The sequence below is a fragment of the Pteropus alecto genome, unplaced genomic scaffold (assembly GCF_000325575.1).
Source record: "Pteropus alecto unplaced genomic scaffold, ASM32557v1 scaffold76, whole genome shotgun sequence".
Lineage (NCBI taxonomy): Eukaryota > Metazoa > Chordata > Mammalia > Chiroptera > Pteropodidae > Pteropus > Pteropus alecto.
This window is the reverse complement of record NW_006443138.1, coordinates 15,818,754-15,839,087: the sequence shown is the minus strand read 5'-3', so window position 1 is coordinate 15,839,087 and position 20,334 is coordinate 15,818,754. Positions and strand designations below refer to the sequence as shown.

Here is a 20,334-nt window from a genome sequence, read left to right as displayed (position 1 = left end):
CTCCCTCTCTCTCTCTCTCTCCCCGCTTCTCTCTCTTTCTCTCTAATTTTTTCCTGCCTCACCCCTCTCTGAAATGCGTGTATATAGATGCCAACACTGTAAACAACTAATTGGCAGTTAAGCATATCTTGAGGTATAAATTGGATGTTCTTTAACCTTTAGAGGTTTATATTAGAAGCATACCAATTTGTTTTAAGTCTCTAATATCTTAGTTCCGAATATACATTTTTAGTGGAAAAACCTGCTTTAGGTCTTTTTAAAAGTAGCTGTGTCTCTTAGCTGTTACTCAAATAAATTCCAGTGACATAAATAAGCCAAAGTGATGATTATATCCTTTGGAGATCAGTAAGGCTTATGACATGGTTTCAGTTTTTTGAAATTTCAAAGAATAAACCTTTTAAAATTAATGAACCTTTAGGATTTTGTAGAGTGGGAATTAGGGCACTCATTGTAAAGTTTTTGACAAGTTCTGAGCATTAAAATTCAAACTAGGGATTATTAGCAGTTATATCCAGGTTTTGACATGGAGACACTTTTGCTCCATGTAATATTTATATACATATATATTTTTATCGTTGGTTTTCAGATGTTCTTTGAGCAGGAGATTATGTGGAGTGTATACATAATGATAACTATTATTATGTCTAGATTATTAAAAAGAAAGTATATTTAATTTTTCATTTTAGCTATAAGAGGCAACAATTTTATGAATAATGTTGAATAAAACAGGAATGGGAATTATATGAAGAGCTCTAATAAATATAATATCAATGAATATTACTTATCAAATCATTTAATATAATTAATGTTCAATATTATATTTTCTTATTATAAAAGTACATTGTTAAGAATTTGTAAGACTTTAGAGAATATCTATTATGGTTCAGACTCTTTGGCAGGTATTTAACACACAAAGATAAATAATACATTCTTACAACTGAGGAATTTATAATTAGTGCCAGAGAGTCACATGTTAGTAACGGGCAATACTAAGAGATGTGTACATAGCAATATGGAGTCATAGAAGTGTTGTGACTTATTCTGCTTGAAAAAGTGACAAGTCAAGAATGTCTTCACAGAGGGGATGACATTTGATCTGGGTATTAAAAAAGTTAGGGTGTTTAATGCAGAGAAATAAAGATACTCTAAATACTATGACCAACATGTAAAATAACAGAGCTATAAGAAAAGCATGGCCTGTTCAGAGAAAATTTAACATGATTCGAATAAAGGTACTTGAGAATAATTGGTTTGGATACTCCCTAGAAACACTCCACATCATTTAAGTGAGACATGCTTTTATGAAAGAATTAATAGAAAGCAATAAACAGTGTTTAAGACAAATAACCTGATGGGTATGAGTACTTTTAAGAAGAAAATGGTTGTTGTACAACTTAGAATGTAGAAATAATTTACTGTCAGGTCAGTGAATTTAGCATAATTAAATGAAGTATTTTATACTATAGGCCCAGGAACTATAATAGGATTTAACAACTCACCAGAAGTGCCTTGGACCTTGGCAAGTTCAGGGGCAACTGAACTGATTATCAACAAAGTAATGCTAAACAGCCTAAAGGAAAAATGTTATGATGTTGGGTTCTGGAGTTAGACAGAGTGGCTTCTCTAAGCAGCTGTTTCCTCTTATTTTGAATGAGGAGAGAATAATAGTACCTACCTCACAGAGTTGTCATGAAGATTAGGTGTGATCAACATGCAAAGCTCTCAGCCAGTGCTCAGCATATGGCAAATGCTCAGTGAATGTAATATTAATATATTATTAATATGAATAAGTTTTAGCGTTTGACAAAACTTTCAAACTACATGAATATGTTATTATCGCTATTGGTTTCATGCTTGTTCTAAATAGTATTTCATTTAATTATTGAGGGATTAATATGGCCCTAAGCATCTTTATGGACAATTTCCCTAAGAATATCTCACAGCTCCTCGTGGGGGCAAGAAGGGGTGGGGAGACAGACACATAAACTAGTAGTTACAATATTCTAATTTAAGTGCAATGGATATTATATTAAAATATTGAAAAGATCAAATAAAGGTGCAATTAACCATATCTTGAGCACAAGAAACTACCAACTTTATCATACAGGATTTACATGAAGATGTAAAAAAAAGTATAAAAAATTGATCATGACTATGGACAATTATAATGACTGGCAGTCTTCATATGCTCATTTATACATCTACTGATCGTAGGGTAGAATTTTCACAATTAGCTAAGACCAACAATACTTTTGACATCACTCTCCAACAGGTTCACCAATTCCATGGGCTAGAAGAAATTAAAAATATAAATGTGTTTTGCAATCACTCAGCGACTATTTTTTAAAAGAGTACCTATTTAATATGTATGGAAAATATCATAAAATATTAAATATACATGCACTCCACAGTTATTTCCATGATCTAATACCACAATGTTAAAACTGGATTTGAACTTCTACAAAGATTTCCTCACAATGTTTTTTGTTGCAAGATTGATAATTCCAAAATGAAACCTTGCCATGGCTTAATTTCATTTTAAATGTATGCTTCTCCCATCAAAGTTCCTTTCATCCTGAAACATATTTGTCATTTTAGGGACTTATTTTAATTTCCAGGAGTAAAATTTTTGTGACTTTAAACCATCTTTTGAGAAAGAAAAAAAAAATCTTTCTCTTTATTTTTATACCATTATGAAGAAAATAAATGTAGCAGATAAAATTAAAAATCAAATATTGTAGATATACATAACTAATATATTTTGGGGTAACATTGTAGCTCCATAAATAAGTAATCAACATATCATAACTTAAAGACTATGCAAAAATAGATTAATTAAACATGGTTAAATAGTAAAAATATTTAAAAAGTTAAGTATAGAGCTAAGGCTGTCAACTATGTACTTATATTTAGGAGGAAAAAAAGAACACCAAATCCAACAAGAAAAATAAAGATAATTATGGCATTCTGCTAATGCTATGCTCAGAGCAGAGCAAAAACCTAAAAGCCTTGTCAGAGATATTATTTTTTTTTTTTCTATCAGTGGAGTTCCATCTATGCACACAGGTAAAATGTTAGGATTCTTTATACCCTAGAAAAATTACCCCTTTGGATCCTACCCCTTTTTTCTTTATATAAATGTGTATAAAACATTCATATCATAATGTATTGATATTTATATTACTAATTTTTACATTTATAACATTAATTCAAAATATATTCAGACATTGTTTTTATTTTCTTATAATGACAGCTTCAGATTTATTACTTTGTAGTTAATAAAATCTCAAGTTGTAAATGCTGTTCTAAATTTATCGAGGGGTGATTCTATTTTCATATCATTGAAAGCTCAATATAATGAGAATATAAATTTTTAACTTGTGGTAAATAGGAAACAGTTTGAAACAGTTTCTATGATTTTTAGTTGAGCAAAGAAAGTCAGGAAGATATTTTAACCTACAAGATAGCCTGGTTTCAGCTATTCCTTATGTGACTTGAATGACTCTTTTAGAAACATTCCAGTGTGTTAATATATCTTTTAAAATATGGTACTTTAACCTCTTCGCAGCAGTGTAAATGTAATCTGATCAGTGTTGTGTTGTGTGAGATCACTAACTTATATTTAGACCATTTCATATTGCTGTTCTCAACTAGGATTTCTAGACCTTTATCAGAACACCTATTTTTTATAGTTGGTATTTTAGGAAGTCGACATAAAACTTTACAATCATACCTGTTAAATACCAAGCACATCTACTAAGATTTTTATTGTTATCTGCATTCCACATATAAGCAGTCCTCCTCATTTTCATGCCTTTGGGATATTTGTTTCTTTTGCAACTATTCAAGATGTTCATAAAAAGTATTCCCCTAGTCAAATCATCAAAGAATTCTTTCCAAGTAGCTCTTTTTCAGTTATTAATCTGCATTAGTTTTATGCATTTTTATGAACAATTAGATATTTGTCTAACAGTACTGGTACTTGAAAGTCTATCTAGCACACCTAGGTAGCATGAAAGATTCTGTGTAATCAAATGTCTTTGAAATTAAATGTCCATTTATGTACATATAATTATTAATTTTCAGAGAATTTGAGCATAATAAAATATAATTAATATGAAACTCCACTCAAATACTTATTTATTATTCAAGATGTATTTCAGGAGTTAAGTGCAGCCAGTCACCTGAATATATACCAGATATCATTATACAGTACAAAAATATGATCGTCTTTTAAAAATTTTAAATTAGATTTTAGATTAATAAAACATTAGTGCTTTTTGTTTGTTTGCTAATTGGAACATACTGTTATAACTCTAACTCCAAAATTGTTACATATGCTTTTGTATATTTTATATACTTAATGTATGTTTCTAGTTAAATCTTACTACAAAAAATAAAAATACCATTCATTAAAATACATTATCAACAAATTAATAAAATTAAAGTTTATAAAAATATAATTGTATATTAAAATAAATATTCACTACACAAATACTATAATATTTCTATGGAAAAATCTGTGTTAATTCATAAATGCTCAAAAACTCATTATAAATTGCATTGAAGCTATAAATTTTAATGATTTTTTTTCCCAAGGAAAATTAAGCTGCTATAGTAATTCATTTTAATTCAGTCAAATTTATTTCTCTGAATTTTTTCATAAATGTAATATTTTTTACATGGTAAACATATTTATCTTTTTAGATCAGTGTAATATACAGCATACTTGTTGATCCAAATATGTAACAAACATAACAATTTTATAAGTTTTAAGAAGACAAAAATAAAAAAAACATTTTGAGTTTCTTTTATGTATGAAACATTTGCAAATTATAATTATTTTCAAACTGAATATTTACAGAGTCCTTTGTTCTATAAAATATAATGATTTAACCTTTGATGTCTGGAAGCTAGTTAGAAATTCTAGAGTAATTAAAGAGTTTCCAATCCCTCATGAACAATATAGACCTCTAATTAATAAAAAAGCGTGAGCAGTGAACAACATTTTTCAAATTCTAAAAATCCTTTGCTTTTAGACAAATAATTTTTGAACTTAGGTAGTAAATGCCAAATGAAAACTTATTTATTATTTTTTAAAAATAGAGACTAAGTTTTTTGCCTATGTCTTATGCTTAATCGGTGACTATTTTTCAGATGAATTCATAATATACTTTTGAACTTTGCCTCCACTTACAATGCATCAAAATTGAGAACAAGACGGGTCGATCTCCAACCTCACTGGAAAATCTATCATTGAAACACTAAAACGACATGATTACAAGGAAATCCCTTGATACAGTGACATTATGAGGTGAAAATGTATTCATAGTATTCCTGAGCACTTGGTGCTATAAATACTTTAATAATAGCCAAATGTGACTGTCTCTGATAATGCTAATGATAGATTCAGCACAGTTTAACGTGTATGGGATGTACATTACGGCACATATTTTGATTTTTCTTCTAGGTAAGGGAGCGACTGAGGGTTTCTTTAGAAAGAGTCTCTGCACTGGAAGAAGAACTAGCTGCTGCTAATCAGGAGGTAACATACCAAACTTTCTCCTCTTTTGAGGTGCAATATCGCTAACATTATATCCCTTGTGTTTCACGTCACTTTTATTAAAACTGTCAGAAAAATAAATTACATTCTGTATATGCCACTGAACGAGGCCTGTTGAAACTAGTTGCCAGAGTTATGTCTTCTCATTTCTGGTCATTCAGATCTGCCACTAAGAGATGAAAGGAAAATTATCAAGAGCTAGTGAGATGGGGATTTAGAAAGACTACAGTCAGAATGCCAGTCATTTTGAGAAGTAAAACACAGCTCCGAAATTGGAAAACATGCAAAATATCTGTTAAACTTAAAAATGTTACAAATCAAGTTCATTCCTTGGTGATATAAATATATTTCCCCTCAGGTCCTTACTGTTATCTTCTAAAAGCATTGTGCCCGTGTTTAGTGGCATCATTGAATCCATTTATATTACTGTCATTCATGATGCTAAGAAAGTATTTTATAATTATCTCTGAGTTTTAAAAAGTTGTTTTTCTTTAGAAGATTTTACTTCTTTTGGTTAGTGTACAAATGAACTTGGGTCATTAAAATATATATTAAAAATATATATAAATGTACACAACAAATTTAATCTGTGTAGGCCACTAAAATAGCCCTATCTCTCTCTCTCTCTCTTCCACACACACACACATATACACATTTTATTTACAAAGCAAATTCTTTGGAAGAAGCTTATTTCAGTAGTATAAATATTTTTATTACCAATAGTAGACAAACTAAAATAATTTAGCAAAATCTTCCTACTTTTAAATAATTAAAGAAGTAGAAAGTTAATGCAATTAATTATGTATTATCAAGGTATTCTTAACAAAATAATATTTACATTTGCATTACACACACACAAAAAATATACACATTTTCAAACCAGGCTAAAATTCTTATCCAGTACAAGATCCTCATTCTTTAAAATAAGCGAGGGCGATTGAGTAGTTTATATATGCTTTTCTTTGTTTCAGATTTAACAATTTAAGCTTTAGAAATAATAGACTTTTAACTACAGGAAGAACGAATTCCATTAATTAAAGGCTAGTAGTATTAAAAGCATAAATAGTGGCATAATCGTTTGAAAAAGATGTAGAGAGAAAGCTTTTTGGTAACCAGATCAGTTTAGCAAACTTGATGTTTCTAAAAAATAAAAAGTAAAAGATTGGTACCTCCCAGTCACTGTAGAAGAAAAGAAACTCTAAGATAATAGGTACTGACAAGAAAAAAACCCAGTCCCTTTATGAGACAGAATATATAAAATTATCTATAAAGTGACTGCTTATTACTGAGTGTTCAAGAAGAAAATTTTAAATGTTTATTCATTTTGTATTTTATCATTGTTAACTTTGATTATCATGTATGTTTACATTTATTTTCAGTAAATCCCTCAAAATAGTTTATTGATAAGTACAAGCAAAAAAAGGTTTGGGACCACTAATATGAAAGCCTTGCTTAGTATTGCAGTAATAAAATTTCTATTTGTCATAAACAAAGGTATAATGAGACCACTTGGCTGAAGTATTAACGCTGAAATAAAAATGTTCCATATATACAGGTGAAGTTCTGAAAATTTGCTCCAGAAATGGCAACTGAATAGTTCAATTACAGATAACATGGGATATCAGCACTTGAGAACAAAAGTGGAGAAACAATTTTTGACCATTGTCTTTATTACAGTTTTAGCCCTCAAATATTACTGTAGTCTCTTGTAGGCAATATGGTACATTTGATTGCTTGCACGTAGATTAAATACATTTTAATCATTAAAATGACTCTCAAAATATCGCAGCCTTTCTGAGTGCTTTTGTTTTGTTTTAAATGATTTATATAAATAAGAGAAAAGTAATTGTGCACTCATTATTAACTTCAATGTATTTGCTGTTGTTGATTGTAATTAATTTCCATGGAGCCTGACCTGAATTCCTACTTAGGTACACATCCAGTTAAAAACTAACTGGCACAGATCCAGTTAAAAACTAACTAAATTAAAAGGTACCTTAATTTTCTAATAATAAATTGTTTATAAATAATTAGTGATTTTTAAAGAAAGTAAATAGAAAAAGTCAGCTTTTACTTCATAATGCAATTTATAATGAAATACTAAAAATAACATCAGAAGACACCTACAATTTGAGTTCTTGATTCTCTATAGTAACAGTAATAGGTACAAAAAAATTTTGTAAGTAAACCATCATTTATTGATAATAACAAGATACATTTAGAAACCTGACAAATCAGTTTAGAAAAATCCATACTATTGGCAGCTTTAACAAGGGGAACTCAATGAAATTTGAATATTAGAGGAAGTAATTGAAGAAGATATTTTAGAAATAAAGAGAAAATTTTTATTAAAAAAAGAGAAAGTTATTTAAGAATACATTCTTAAGAGTCAAATAAAATTATATAAGATAGACAAAAATAATCAGTTACAAAATTTCTGCATGTGGCTAAATGAGTCAGGGGTTGGGGAAATTTTCATTTGATACTTCAGACTTTAAATTAAAATTACAGTGTATTTACAAGCGTCCTTTATAATTCAAATCTATTTGTTTCCTGAGTTCATATAGTAAGCTTAGAGAGTAAAATATTAATAACGTAAATAATATACTCTATTAATACATATATAATGATATATATTACATGGACCTATAATATACCACTGAGAACCTCTTCAGTCTTAACCTACAAATCCAGCTTTAACTCCTACTAGCCCTCACTGAGTCATTTCTAAGTTCCTGTTAAATTATAGGATTCATTATTTTTGAAAGCAGCCAACATTTTTCTTGCCTCTAAATCTTATTTATGCTAATGTTTCTCTTGGAATGCCTCCACAACTCCAATTCACCCACTGAAATTATACTTCCCCATTTAAACTAAAGTTCAGACATCACCATAATTTTAATGAGCTATTTAATGATTTCTTGCCAACAGTCATTGCTCCTTAGTTTAAGTTGCTAGAGCTTATTGCTTCAGCATTTATTATGACTTTTCAACAAGTTTTAGGGTTAATTATATACCTGCTTAAGCCTAGGTTGTTAGTTCCTGAGAAAATGGACTGCATCTTGCTCATTTGTATTTATCTCACTCAGTACAGTGATATGAACCTTGTGATCAATATATACTTGTCAAATTTTATTGCATAGAGTTTGTTCTGACCAGTGTTTGCACATTGTTCCTTGGCTGTTCCCTTAATAGAGAATTTGAACAACCTTAGTCAAGCTCAATAAAGAGTAATACATTAATCATATGCATCAAATGAATAAAATGTGTGTTCTTTCAAAATATAATTATTGAGTAACTACCATATGCAGAAAATTCTGTGAGTATCTGACAGGAGGAGTAGGAAAAAATAAAATGATAAATGAAACTTTATGTAAATTTTTATGTAATTTGCTCTCAACCGATGGAGATGAACATATAAAGACAAGTGAATCGCAATGTAGTGCAAAACTAAATAAATGCAAAATAGAGGCCCAACCAAAATACACAAGAGCAGAGAGGAGAAGCATATTTATTCTGAAACAAAGGATTAGAGAAGTCTTCACCCTTGAAGGAAAACTATGATTTGACTTCAAAACTGGGGGAAAACATTTCAGATTGAGCAGACAGTATGATTAAGAAAACCTGAAATTAATTGTTTCAGGAATAATGGCTGATGTTGCATTGGTAAGAATCAGGGTGTGAAAAGGTGTAGATGTGAAGAGGGGAGAGGTTGATTTTAGAGGGCCCTGAATGCCATGTTCAAAATCAGAATTCATACTTTATAAAATGAGAAAGCAGTGAAGGTATAATTTTTTGTTGTTGTTGTTGTTGTTTGTTTGTTTGTTTGTTTATGGTGAACTGAACACCACTGAGAGTATATTCTATTTTTGTTTTCTTTTTGTAAAGTGTTAGGCTAGATGGGAATAAAGCTTCAAAGCTGACATAATCTGATATGGCTGGCTGGCAAATTAATCTGTAATTTTCATCATGACACTTTAATTTAACAAATATTTTATTATGTATATTTTGTTTGTCAGTCATTGTATTAAGTACTGAATATAAACATATAATAATAAAACTCATACTAATAAACCAATAGTTCTTTGCCATCTAGTATGGGAGATAGACATGGTAGAAAGTAATTATAAAGGAGAGTTAGTATTTAATGGGAGTGGAGTTTCAGTTCAGGAAGATGAAAAAAGTTCTGAAGATGAAAGTGATGTTTCCATAACAATGTAAACATCACTGAACTGTATACATAAAAATAGTTAAAATGTTAAATTTTATGTTAGGTACATTTTACCACAAAAATGTAATTATAAACATTATCACTAATGTGAAAATGAAAGTAGGTATAAGGTTTAATAGTATTACAAAAGAGAGTAATTAATTGTATGGGCATGAATGAGGAAAAACAGCTGGTGTTAAAAAAATCTTCCAAAAGAGATCATACTATTTGCAACAACATGGATGAATCTTGAGGAACTTACACTAAATGAAATAAGACAGACAGAGAAAGACGAATACTGTATGACCTCACTTATATATAGAATGTAAAAATGTCAGATTCATAGACACAGAGTAGACTAGTGGTTGCCAGGGGCTGAGGAGTTGAGGGAAATGGGGAAATACGATCCAGATCAAAGGATGCAAACTATCAGTTACAAGATGAATAAGATTAAAGGCTCTTATTAGGGGATCTAATGTATAGCACAGTGAACAGAGCTAACAATATTGTGTCTTATACTTAAATTTTGCCATGAGAATAGATCTTAAATGTTCTCACCACCAAAACAGAAAAAAAGAAAAAGTAACTATGTGAGGTGAAGGATGTGTTAACTAACACTGTGATAATCCTTTCAAAATATATACATATATCAAGTCACCTCATTTTACATCTTAAACTTACACAATATTATTTGTCACTTGTATTTCAATAGAGCTGAAAAAATATTTTTAAAAACTTTCTGGAGAAAAAAAAATTACCAAGAATCTCAAGGGTGACTATAAAGAGCTTACAAGATGGACTTGGAAGAAGAAGAGGAAAGCAAGCAGGAGTACTGAAGGGGACAAGGCTGCAGATAGGCAGATCTGAGTTAGGGATACCTAGAGCATGGACTTCTTCCTGTAGGCAATAGTGAATCAACAAAGAGTTTTTAAGGAGGGAAGAGATATAATCATATTTTTAATTTTGCAGACCAATGGTACCTCCAAAAGTTAAAGGTAAAAAATGTATATGATAGTTAAGGTACTGTTTTTTAATAATGGAAAACATAAATATAAATGAAAGAACCAAAGCAATATTATAAATACATATGTATATGGATATGCATATATATAATCAAAGTTTGCTGTTACTTTTTGCCCCACACAGGAACGTTGTTATTTATTGTTAACATTGAATACATTTTCCAGGCCATTATCCTAAAAAAGTGAGTCCAGACTACTTAGATAAAGAAAATACAATATAGCCTGTATTTCTTGCAGAGTATTTCCGTTACTGCTTAAAACTGGAAATGACAAATTATGTACAATAAAAAGACATGCAAAGAGGAATAAATAGATCATTCAGGAGCTACAGTAAAAATTCAATTGACAGACTAATTTAAAATGAATACACAGGTGTGCTTATTTTAAAAGCTTTTCTACATTATACTTGAAATGGCATATTTAGTTGTAGGCTGAACTGCATTTTTCATATCTTGTTTGTTTATTCCAACCACTGAATTTACTAACTTTCAATTAGAATTTTCTTAAAGAAATTAACATTTCATTGTATTTCATCTACAATCAGCTTTATCCCTGAAATCTAATTTCCTAAAAAAAGTTAAAGAGCTTTCTTGGGGAAATAGAGTCCATTCACATTCAGAAATAAACTGGATCAGGATAGTGAGAAGAGGTAGAGGAAACATGTTTGGGGGGCTTTATAGGACCATGGATAGACCATGGCCATTGTTTTAAATGCATTATGCCATTTAATAATCAAAACAATCTTTTGAGTTGGGTTAAAAACTAGTACTCAGTTGTATCAATGGAAATGAATGAAAATGTTGAAAAGATGAATAGATACAGGCAAAGGTGAAACCTACCCAAAAAAGCCAATAAGAGGCTAGAAAGGAGCAATGAGAGATGTGAAACTCAAGAAAGTCAAGAGTTTTTGAAGAAAAAAAAAATGATAGTGATAAAGAAATAAAGAGAGAGAGAGAGTTTTAAGTGTAGGGATTGAAAGTTGTCAGCAGTGTCAAATATTTCCCAAAGGTATGTAGGGTATGTCTAATATGAGGTGATTAGACTCATGATTAAGAGATCACTGGAAATGTTTGCAAAGACAGGTTTGTTTGTTTTTTTAATTTATTTTATACTATGGTGACATTGGTTAACAAAATCCAATAAGTTTCAGGTATACAATATGCATTGTGTGTTCACTGCCCATAATTAGATTCCTTTCTGTCACCACATATTTGACCCCTTTATAAATTGTAATGGAAAGAGAATAGCTGTGATGAAAAGAATTTGAGTTAATTAGAAATTTTAAAATGAGAGCTGTCGAGTAATATTCTTATGAGATGTTGGCAACAAAGAAGAGCCAATGGAAAGAAAGAAGGAAAAAACAAAGTAGGGCAACCCAGTAGAGGGTAAGCATGGTTTCAAGATCAATTGCAAGTAGTAGAACGACTTCATCTGAGAAGTGGAGGAAGAAGAATGGAATGTGTAGTGTAGAGATGAATGAGGATTTTGATTTGGAGAGGAAAGAAGACAGGACTTTTATTAGAGAGTCTTCTCAAAGAAACAAGAGTTATCTGCTAAGGGAGGTGGAACAGAGTTACTTTTTTTCAGCTTAAGGAGACTGAGAATAAGATAATGTAGGAAATGGTGAGGAGCCAGTAAAACTATGCAAGGCGATTTTAGTGTAGGATGGTAGACCCAGAGGAAGTTCCCACTGTTACCCTAGCAAACTAAACAAAACCAGTTTCCACAGCACTTAGCAATTGAAACAATTAGAATTCTACAACAGTATTTCCTTATCTAAACCTATGAAGTTCTGTTATTCATCATAATTTAGGAGGAAGAGATACAAATATGAAATTAAAATGGTCTCAGATGTCTTTGGTCATTTGGAATAAATCCAGAGGTGAAATGTTTCCATAAAACTTAATAGAGGTAAAAATCAGGAAGCTCCTGAAATCCATAAGTAACTCAGCTATATTTTAATAGTTAGAAATAAATTTAATAGCTGAAGATGATCCAGAAAATCATGCAGAAAGTGAGAGAGTTGTTGGGCAGTGCTTATTAAAGGAATTTGCCTTGGGGTAACTGATAGCAGTACTCATCTAAAGTTATTAAATTATTTCAGAATTCTAAAAGAGATATTATTAATCTTGATAGGCCTTTGTCAATTACTCATCTTTAAATTCTATCTTTCCCAGTTCTATAAAATAAAAGCAGGTTTAATATTTTATGTCTGTCATTCCCTTTATAAAAATGATTAATCTTATGACTTTCTAATTTCCTTATATTTATGCATACTACATATCCTAATTCAGCTAGTTAGCTTATTTTAATCATTAGTAAATACATGAAACCATTTTCATTATTAGTAATTCTATGACTAACTTTTAATTAACATTCTAACAGAAATTCAAATACAAGTTTTTTGTTTGATTAGCATTTGATGCAAGTCACCGTGACTGAACTTACCAGAAAATAGTATTTGTTTAATAACAGTATTTGCATAAGGTAATGACATCCTTGCAGCTCCAAAGTTATATCTCTTGAAGATAACATAAAACTGTCTGATGATATTCTTAGCTTACCTGCAAACTGTTACGAGTTTCCATTGGACCCCCTTAGTGAGAACCTAGTCTTCCTGTTTAATGATAGTTGAACGATATTCTTTTTTCGCTTTATAATGGTAAACTCAAATTTTCAGCATTCTCAAACAGGCAGCTATTCACAGATGCCTACAATTCCTTATTATACCTCTAGATTATCCTTTATGATGATACTGCATTGTAAAGATAAGTGTAGAAACTAAATTACCTAAGTTATCATCAATAGAAAATGCCTTCTTTATTGTTGATAATTGTACTATTCCAGTACAAAGAATCTTTTCCAAATAAAAGGAAATCAAGATGTCTTAAGACAACTATGTTAAAACTCAACAATGAAAAGAGAGTTTAAGGAATTGCTGTTTGCTACTTTCACTATTTTTACTATTTCCAAGGCCTGTGTGAAGCAATTGTTTAAAATATAGGTTAAAATTGTCTCCTATTGTGTATAGACATATGAAATCTGTTTGCAGTATTTCAGACTCTCTTTTCTGTTTTGAATAAATCTCTCCTCTGATGAAAGCATAGGGTTCATTTTGCTTGGTATAGAAGACATGGTTGTTTTATCTTTGCACATGGAGATTATGAACTGCTTTTATTCTCTTTCTCTTAATAGCAAGATCAAGCTTGGTATTAATATTTTTATCAAAAACATCATAAATTGACCCATTTAATTTTACCCATGTGCTTACTAGATACAGCATTCTTAGGAGAAAGATTACTTATCTTTTTAAGAATTTAAATGGTATATATTTTAATGAAATTTTATAAGAAAGATACAAAGTAAAAAAAAAGAATATCTAACTTGAAGTCAAAAGATTCTAGTATGAGTCCTTTATCTATTACTAATTATATAACATTTGGTAATTTATTAAACCCCTCTCCACCTCAGTTTTTTCATCTGTGAAACAGAAGATTAATAAATTTTGTAATGACCTATCATTCAAAGAATTCATAATATTTGGATGAAATAATATACAAAAAATGTTGTCAACTTGAAGTACTAAAGTTGTATTGCTATTATTACACTCAAAGGCCAACATCAGGTAGTTATTAGTTGAGTAGATAAAAACTCTTTTCTGTTAATAACTTGAACTTGATGATAAACAAAATAACATTATTTTATACCTAGGACTAAATTTCCTTTCATTGTATAAATAAGTACTGTATGTCATTTGTTTCTTAGATTCTGTAGCACTACATGAATTTTATAAATGACTTTGCAATTTACTTACGCAATTGGTAAAAATAATAGGATCTGCCCTTTTGCGAGGTAGATTACTGTATGCCTGGAACCATGGTGAGCACTATATACCCCCTCAAACACACACACATGTTTTTCAGTTAATCATCACAATTAACTTATGAGAAAAGTATAATTATTAGTAGCATTTTTCAAATGAGGAAACTGAGGTTTAGAAGAACTAAGTGAAATGTTTTGCATATTATCACAAGTCAAGCAGGAATCCAAAACCAGGATATGTGACTCCAAATTTGAATATTTAACAGTAGCCACTAGACTGCCTGGCCTTTCTCTTAATAACAAAATTTCTTTAGACATGAAAACTCTGTTTCTAAATCAACAGTTTACCTTCTAAAAGTTATTTAAATTAATTATGACATCTTCATATTTGTTATATTTCTATGGATTATTTTAAGATTCATAGCTTCATTATATTGACAGAGCTAAAACAGGTATTAACTAAATTAATAAAACATTAAATCAATTAGTTAAATTATTCTGCTTTTAAACTGCCAAATGTTAAGTTGGAATTAAACATATCCCAAAGGCTCTACCTTCCACGATCAACACATTGGAGGGACAGAAACATTCAATCCATAACACCATGGCCAGTAGTGAGCCAACTCAAAGTCTGAGGGCATGATCCTTCACAACACTGACCTCACTTCTGACACCAACTGCAAGTTTGAGGGGTTCCCAAATCTACACTCAGGTTCTATGATTTACTAGAAGTACTCACAGAACTCACTGAAAGCTGTATACTCACAGTTATGGCTTATTACAGGGAAATGATACAGATCAAAATTAGCCAAAGAATGCAACACATAGGGCAGAGTCTGGGAGGGTCTCAAACACTAAACTTCCATTGTCTTCAGGATGCATTACCCTCCTAAAATTGACATGTGGTAATATATGCAGAGTACTACCAACCTGGGAAGCTCACCCAAGTTTTGAGTGTCCAGAGTTTTTTATTGAGGTTTTATTACAGAAGCATCATTAATTATTTGTCCATGTGGTTAATATCAGCCTCCAGGTCAAGACACAAACCATCCTAAATCATATGGTAGGTCTTTCTGGCCTAACCAGCCCCTAAAATAAGACTATTAACTATGGCCAGCCCAATACTGAGATCCGCTATGGCCAGATCTCTTCCTAAGCAAAGATATTTCTAGCTGATATGATACAGATTACTTCCCAAAAGCAAAGGTTTAAATTCTCTTTGGGAAAAGCCAAGTTCTTAACTGCACAGGTAAAAATCATCTTACCTTTCTGTCTTAATTGAAAAATTTTTAATTAACACTTAGTGTTGAGAATATCTCCTTATTTAATAATATATTGATAAAACAAGTATGTTATTTTCCAATTTGAAAGCACTAACTACAATTGGGAAATAAAAAAGAAAAATCCTATAAGATATATTGAGCAAGTTTTATGGATGTTTTGAAAAATATGACTAAATTTTACCAGAAATTTTTCTTTAAAAGTAAAATTAACATGCTCAAAACATTTTTTCAGGTATAAAATTCAATATTCAGGGGATGACCATTTTAGGCTCAGTGTGGAGGCCCCATGAGTGCAGGACTAAGTCCTGGATTTGCTATAGGAGGACACTGATGATCTAAATATTTGGACCAATTTATACTCTGGTCTTATTTTATGGCTTTAGACATTTAGATCATAGCTAGTTCTCCAAGGGACTCTGACATATGTCTCATACTCAACTGAGCTAACATCCAAACCTGAGTCACCTTGCCTTTCTAGTTATTTGCAGTAGAATATTAAGCTCCATCTGTCCATCATGACCACCTCTTAGAAAAATCTGCAGTCCAACATGGTGCTCAGACCAAGGTTCTCAACTACCTTTGTATACTTCTAACCATGATGGCAGAAACCTTAATGGTTATTGAATTGACTGCTAAGGGTTATGTCCCCTTGAAATTTAAAGAAGTCCATTCCATTTATATCAGAATTACTTCACAGGAGAGTACATAATCTTAGACATACTTCCTGTGTAACAACCAAAATAACTAAGTTTATCTGTGCATAAACTCAATATAGTGCTTCTAAAATATGCAGCTGGTTTTAAATTTATGCAGCTTACTTTTATCTTTCCTTACCGATAGAGTTTTTATTGGCCCAAAATATGCACGCTCACATGCACACACACACACAACTTCTATCTTTGAGTTGAAATGCCACCATAGTTGTCACCACTTCTAGCCAGCAGGATATGGAAGGCATTGAAGAGACATATAAGGATAACTTTTAGAGACAATGTAAGGAAGTAGCATAAATGATTTTTGCTAAAATTCCATTGAACAAAACTTGGTCTCACAATCACTCTAAGATGTAAAAGAGACTAGCAAGTATAATCTTTATTCAGGTGGCCATATGCAGGAGTTCTATTGCTACAGAGTGAGAGAATGGATATTAAAGTGTAACAAGTAGCATCTAGAACACACAGATTATAATGTTTAGAATTCATTAGTGAATTTAATAAAATCATACAAAAATATATACATAAATATCAGTAGCATTCCCATACCAGCAGTAAATAGAAGTGAAAAGTAACAAAACCTAAATAATAAAAATTGAAGACCATGAAAAATGATTAATCGAAAATATGTATAAGGATAATAATTTAAGACCTTATTTATATTTGGCAAAAATGATATTTATTCAACAAACATTTATTAAAACAACATTAATAACTAACGCTTATAAAGTAACTACATGAGAGTCCCTCTTCTAAGTGTTTTATACATTTTAATTCATTTTATCTTCACATTAGTAACCTCTGAAACTGGTATTACAAATGCCATCATTTCCAGAGGGAGACAGAGAGTGAGAAGACTGAGGCAAAAAGAGGTTGAATAACTTAAGTCCACACTTTCAAAAAGTAGTAGAACCAGAATTCTACTTCATAGTTCATACTCTTAATTAGTACTGTGTATTATCTCCCAAATCAGCACGAAGTAGTTTTGGGCCTTGAAGACATACCAGTAACGAAATCAGAAATGATCCCAGTTCTCAAAGAGCTTATATTAGAAAATATAAATTTAAAAATAATTTTAGGTACTAATGAATTCTATGAAACAAATTACACAAAGCTATGGATAGAGAGTATTGAAAATATAATCCATACTTATTTTTAAAGTTTTTTCTGTGTTCTCTTAGTTCTTACTTTTGTAATATTATTAGCCAATGTCATGTCATCCAAAATATTCCTATTTAGACGCAAGTATACCAAAGAGCATATGAAAAATTGCATTCACTCATCAAGTAATTGCATTTACAGATATGTTATCCTATGTTTCTACTAATTTAACTGAAATTCAAAATAAAGCATTCAAGTAAATAGAGAGCTTAAATCTAAAAATCAGGAAGTAAAGCTATAGTTCTGACTTTCACTGGGCCCATTTGAACAGTTTTTTAAAAAAGAGATGGACATGAACTACTATACCAGGGATCAGCAAGCTTTTCTCTAAGGGGTTATCAGGTAAATATTCTAGGCTCAATGGGCTATATGGTCTCTGTCACAACTGCTCTACCATTGTAGAGTAAAAACAACCATAGACAATTACGTAAACAAATTGTCACCATTGGGGGTGATTTGAACTTCATTGTTGCCCCAATGGCAGGAATGGGGATAATAGTGCAGAAGTGTAATTAGCATTTTTCCTCTGTTCTTCCTCATTAACGCAGCAAAGAATCACAGGTCAATGAGATTTAGAAAAGATTTATTAAAAGTACATTTTAGAAAGACAGAGCATGCTCAAAGGAAGAACATGGTTTCAGTGAAGACAGCTGTTACCCCCAGAAATTGGAATGTTTGAATTATATTTGGGCCACAATGTGTGGTTCCAAAGGCATTCCTAGGTGATTGGCATGTGAGGTCATTTCAATTGACACTTGGCTGCTGTATAACACTTTGCCTAGTGCATGTGCTTACCAGAATTCAGTCTGTGATAGTTAGATTCATGAACTTCTGGGCATAAACATAGTATTATAATGACAGTATAATGAGGTTTAGATTGTGGGCAGATTAGGGTAGTACCTTTTGCACAGGTGTCTATGGCCAGATTAAACCTGCTATAGATTATGGCCCTCCTGTCCTTTGTCTCTGGTGATGCAGGCGGGATTCTCTAACTACCAACAGGGTGCTCTTTGGGCATTATATGGGCTGGCTCCTATTCCTTTGTTCCCTTGTTACTCATGTCTGACTAGCTACCTAACATAATGAAATGAGCTTGGCCATGTTCCAAAAAAAATGAATTTATGGACACTGGAAATTAAATTTCTTATCATTTTTATGTGTCACAAAGTATAATCCTTTCAATTTTTTTTGACCATTCAGAAATGTACAGACCATTCTTAGCTTGCAGGCCTGACAAAAATAGGCAGCCTGAAGTTGATTCCCCCTGCACTAGAAAATCACTTAGGTCATGTCCTAGAGGCTGAGTCTGTCACAGGCCTTAAGCAGCCTTTAACTAGGCTGCTGCCTCTACCTCTGATATAGCCACAAGAGAAACATCTCTGCCCTTGAAGAATTCTTATGCATTGGTCCTCAAACTGCAGGATGTATAAGGGTCACCTGGAAGTTAATTAAAATTCAGATTCATTTAAATAGAGTCCACATTTTTAACTAGCATTATAGGTGATTTTGATGCAAGTGATTTTGAACTGCGAAGAAAAACCTTGACCTAAATATATTATAAACATAGAACATCTAACCTATAAACTGCAGATTACAGTGAGATAAATAAGAAGTAGCTAACAAATTTGAAATAGTCTATTAAAAATGGATAGTAGGGAGTAGTTAGAAGTCAGCATGGACAAGTGGAGGGAAAGTGGTAAATATAAAACCCTAATTCTGTATAGAATGTTTAATTGGGTGTTGTGAATTTGTTCTGCCCTTGGTGAGAAAAGAAGGCTGAGGACAAGAAATGAAAAGAACAAACACTGAAAACAGGAGCAGTAATCTCCACCCAGAGAGATTTAATTTCTCCCTAAATTGTTCTGCCTTTTGCTAGCTCTGTGTCTATAGGCAATTTTCTTATATTATCTTTGCCTCAATTAGCTCTATTCTAATAATAGAACTTATCTTACAAGGTCATTGTGAGGTTTAAATGAGTTAATACATGCGAAGTGCTTAAAACTGTGCATGGCAGAGGGTATCCTTGAAAAAATAATCTTGTTATTGATGTTGAGGTTGATCTTTTTAGCAATGATACTTTCCAACTCCTTTTAAAGATGACTGAACTGAAATCTAGAGAGATAGAGTATGAGTCCCACAATGTGACTAACAAGGTGGTAATTTGAGGGACAGGAAGTGTTATTATCATTCATTCTCTATAAACTTCACTTTCTTTATCCATAAAAATAAGGCTAAACACTACATAAGTTTTGGTCCCAACCCATTCTGACATTCTGTAATATGTACACATTTAAAAATCACATAAAAATAAAATTGGAATCCATGCAAAAGAATATAACACATGATTAATAATATCATTAAAATCCAAGCAAATGGATTACTTTTAAAGGAATTGTTCAGAATAATGGGCTTAGTGCGCTTCTTTTGTTATTTCTAAGGAAGGAACTAAATGGATAAATCCTTTTTATTGCCCTGGCTTGCTTTTTTATATGCAAGAATGACTAATGGATATTGTTTCTGCCTTGCACATTTTCTCAAGTACTTTTCAAGCATTGAAATG

General features: G+C 31.3%; 1 protein-coding gene across 7 annotated transcripts in view; it reads left to right on the top strand.

Moving 5' to 3' along the window:
* Positions 1-20,334, top strand: part of PPFIA2 (PTPRF interacting protein alpha 2) — a 423,368-nt gene that overhangs the window by 255,797 nt on the left and 147,237 nt on the right. For 6 of the 7 annotated variants that reach the window (XM_006923790.2, XM_006923792.2, XM_006923795.2 and 3 more), the window contains one exon: positions 5,471-5,545. The exons of the other annotated variant lie outside the window; for it this stretch is intronic. In XM_006923790.2, the coding sequence (XP_006923852.1) occupies positions 5,471-5,545 (75 nt within the window). The remainder of the gene's footprint in view (positions 1-5,470; positions 5,546-20,334) is intronic. 7 annotated transcript variants of the gene reach the window in all.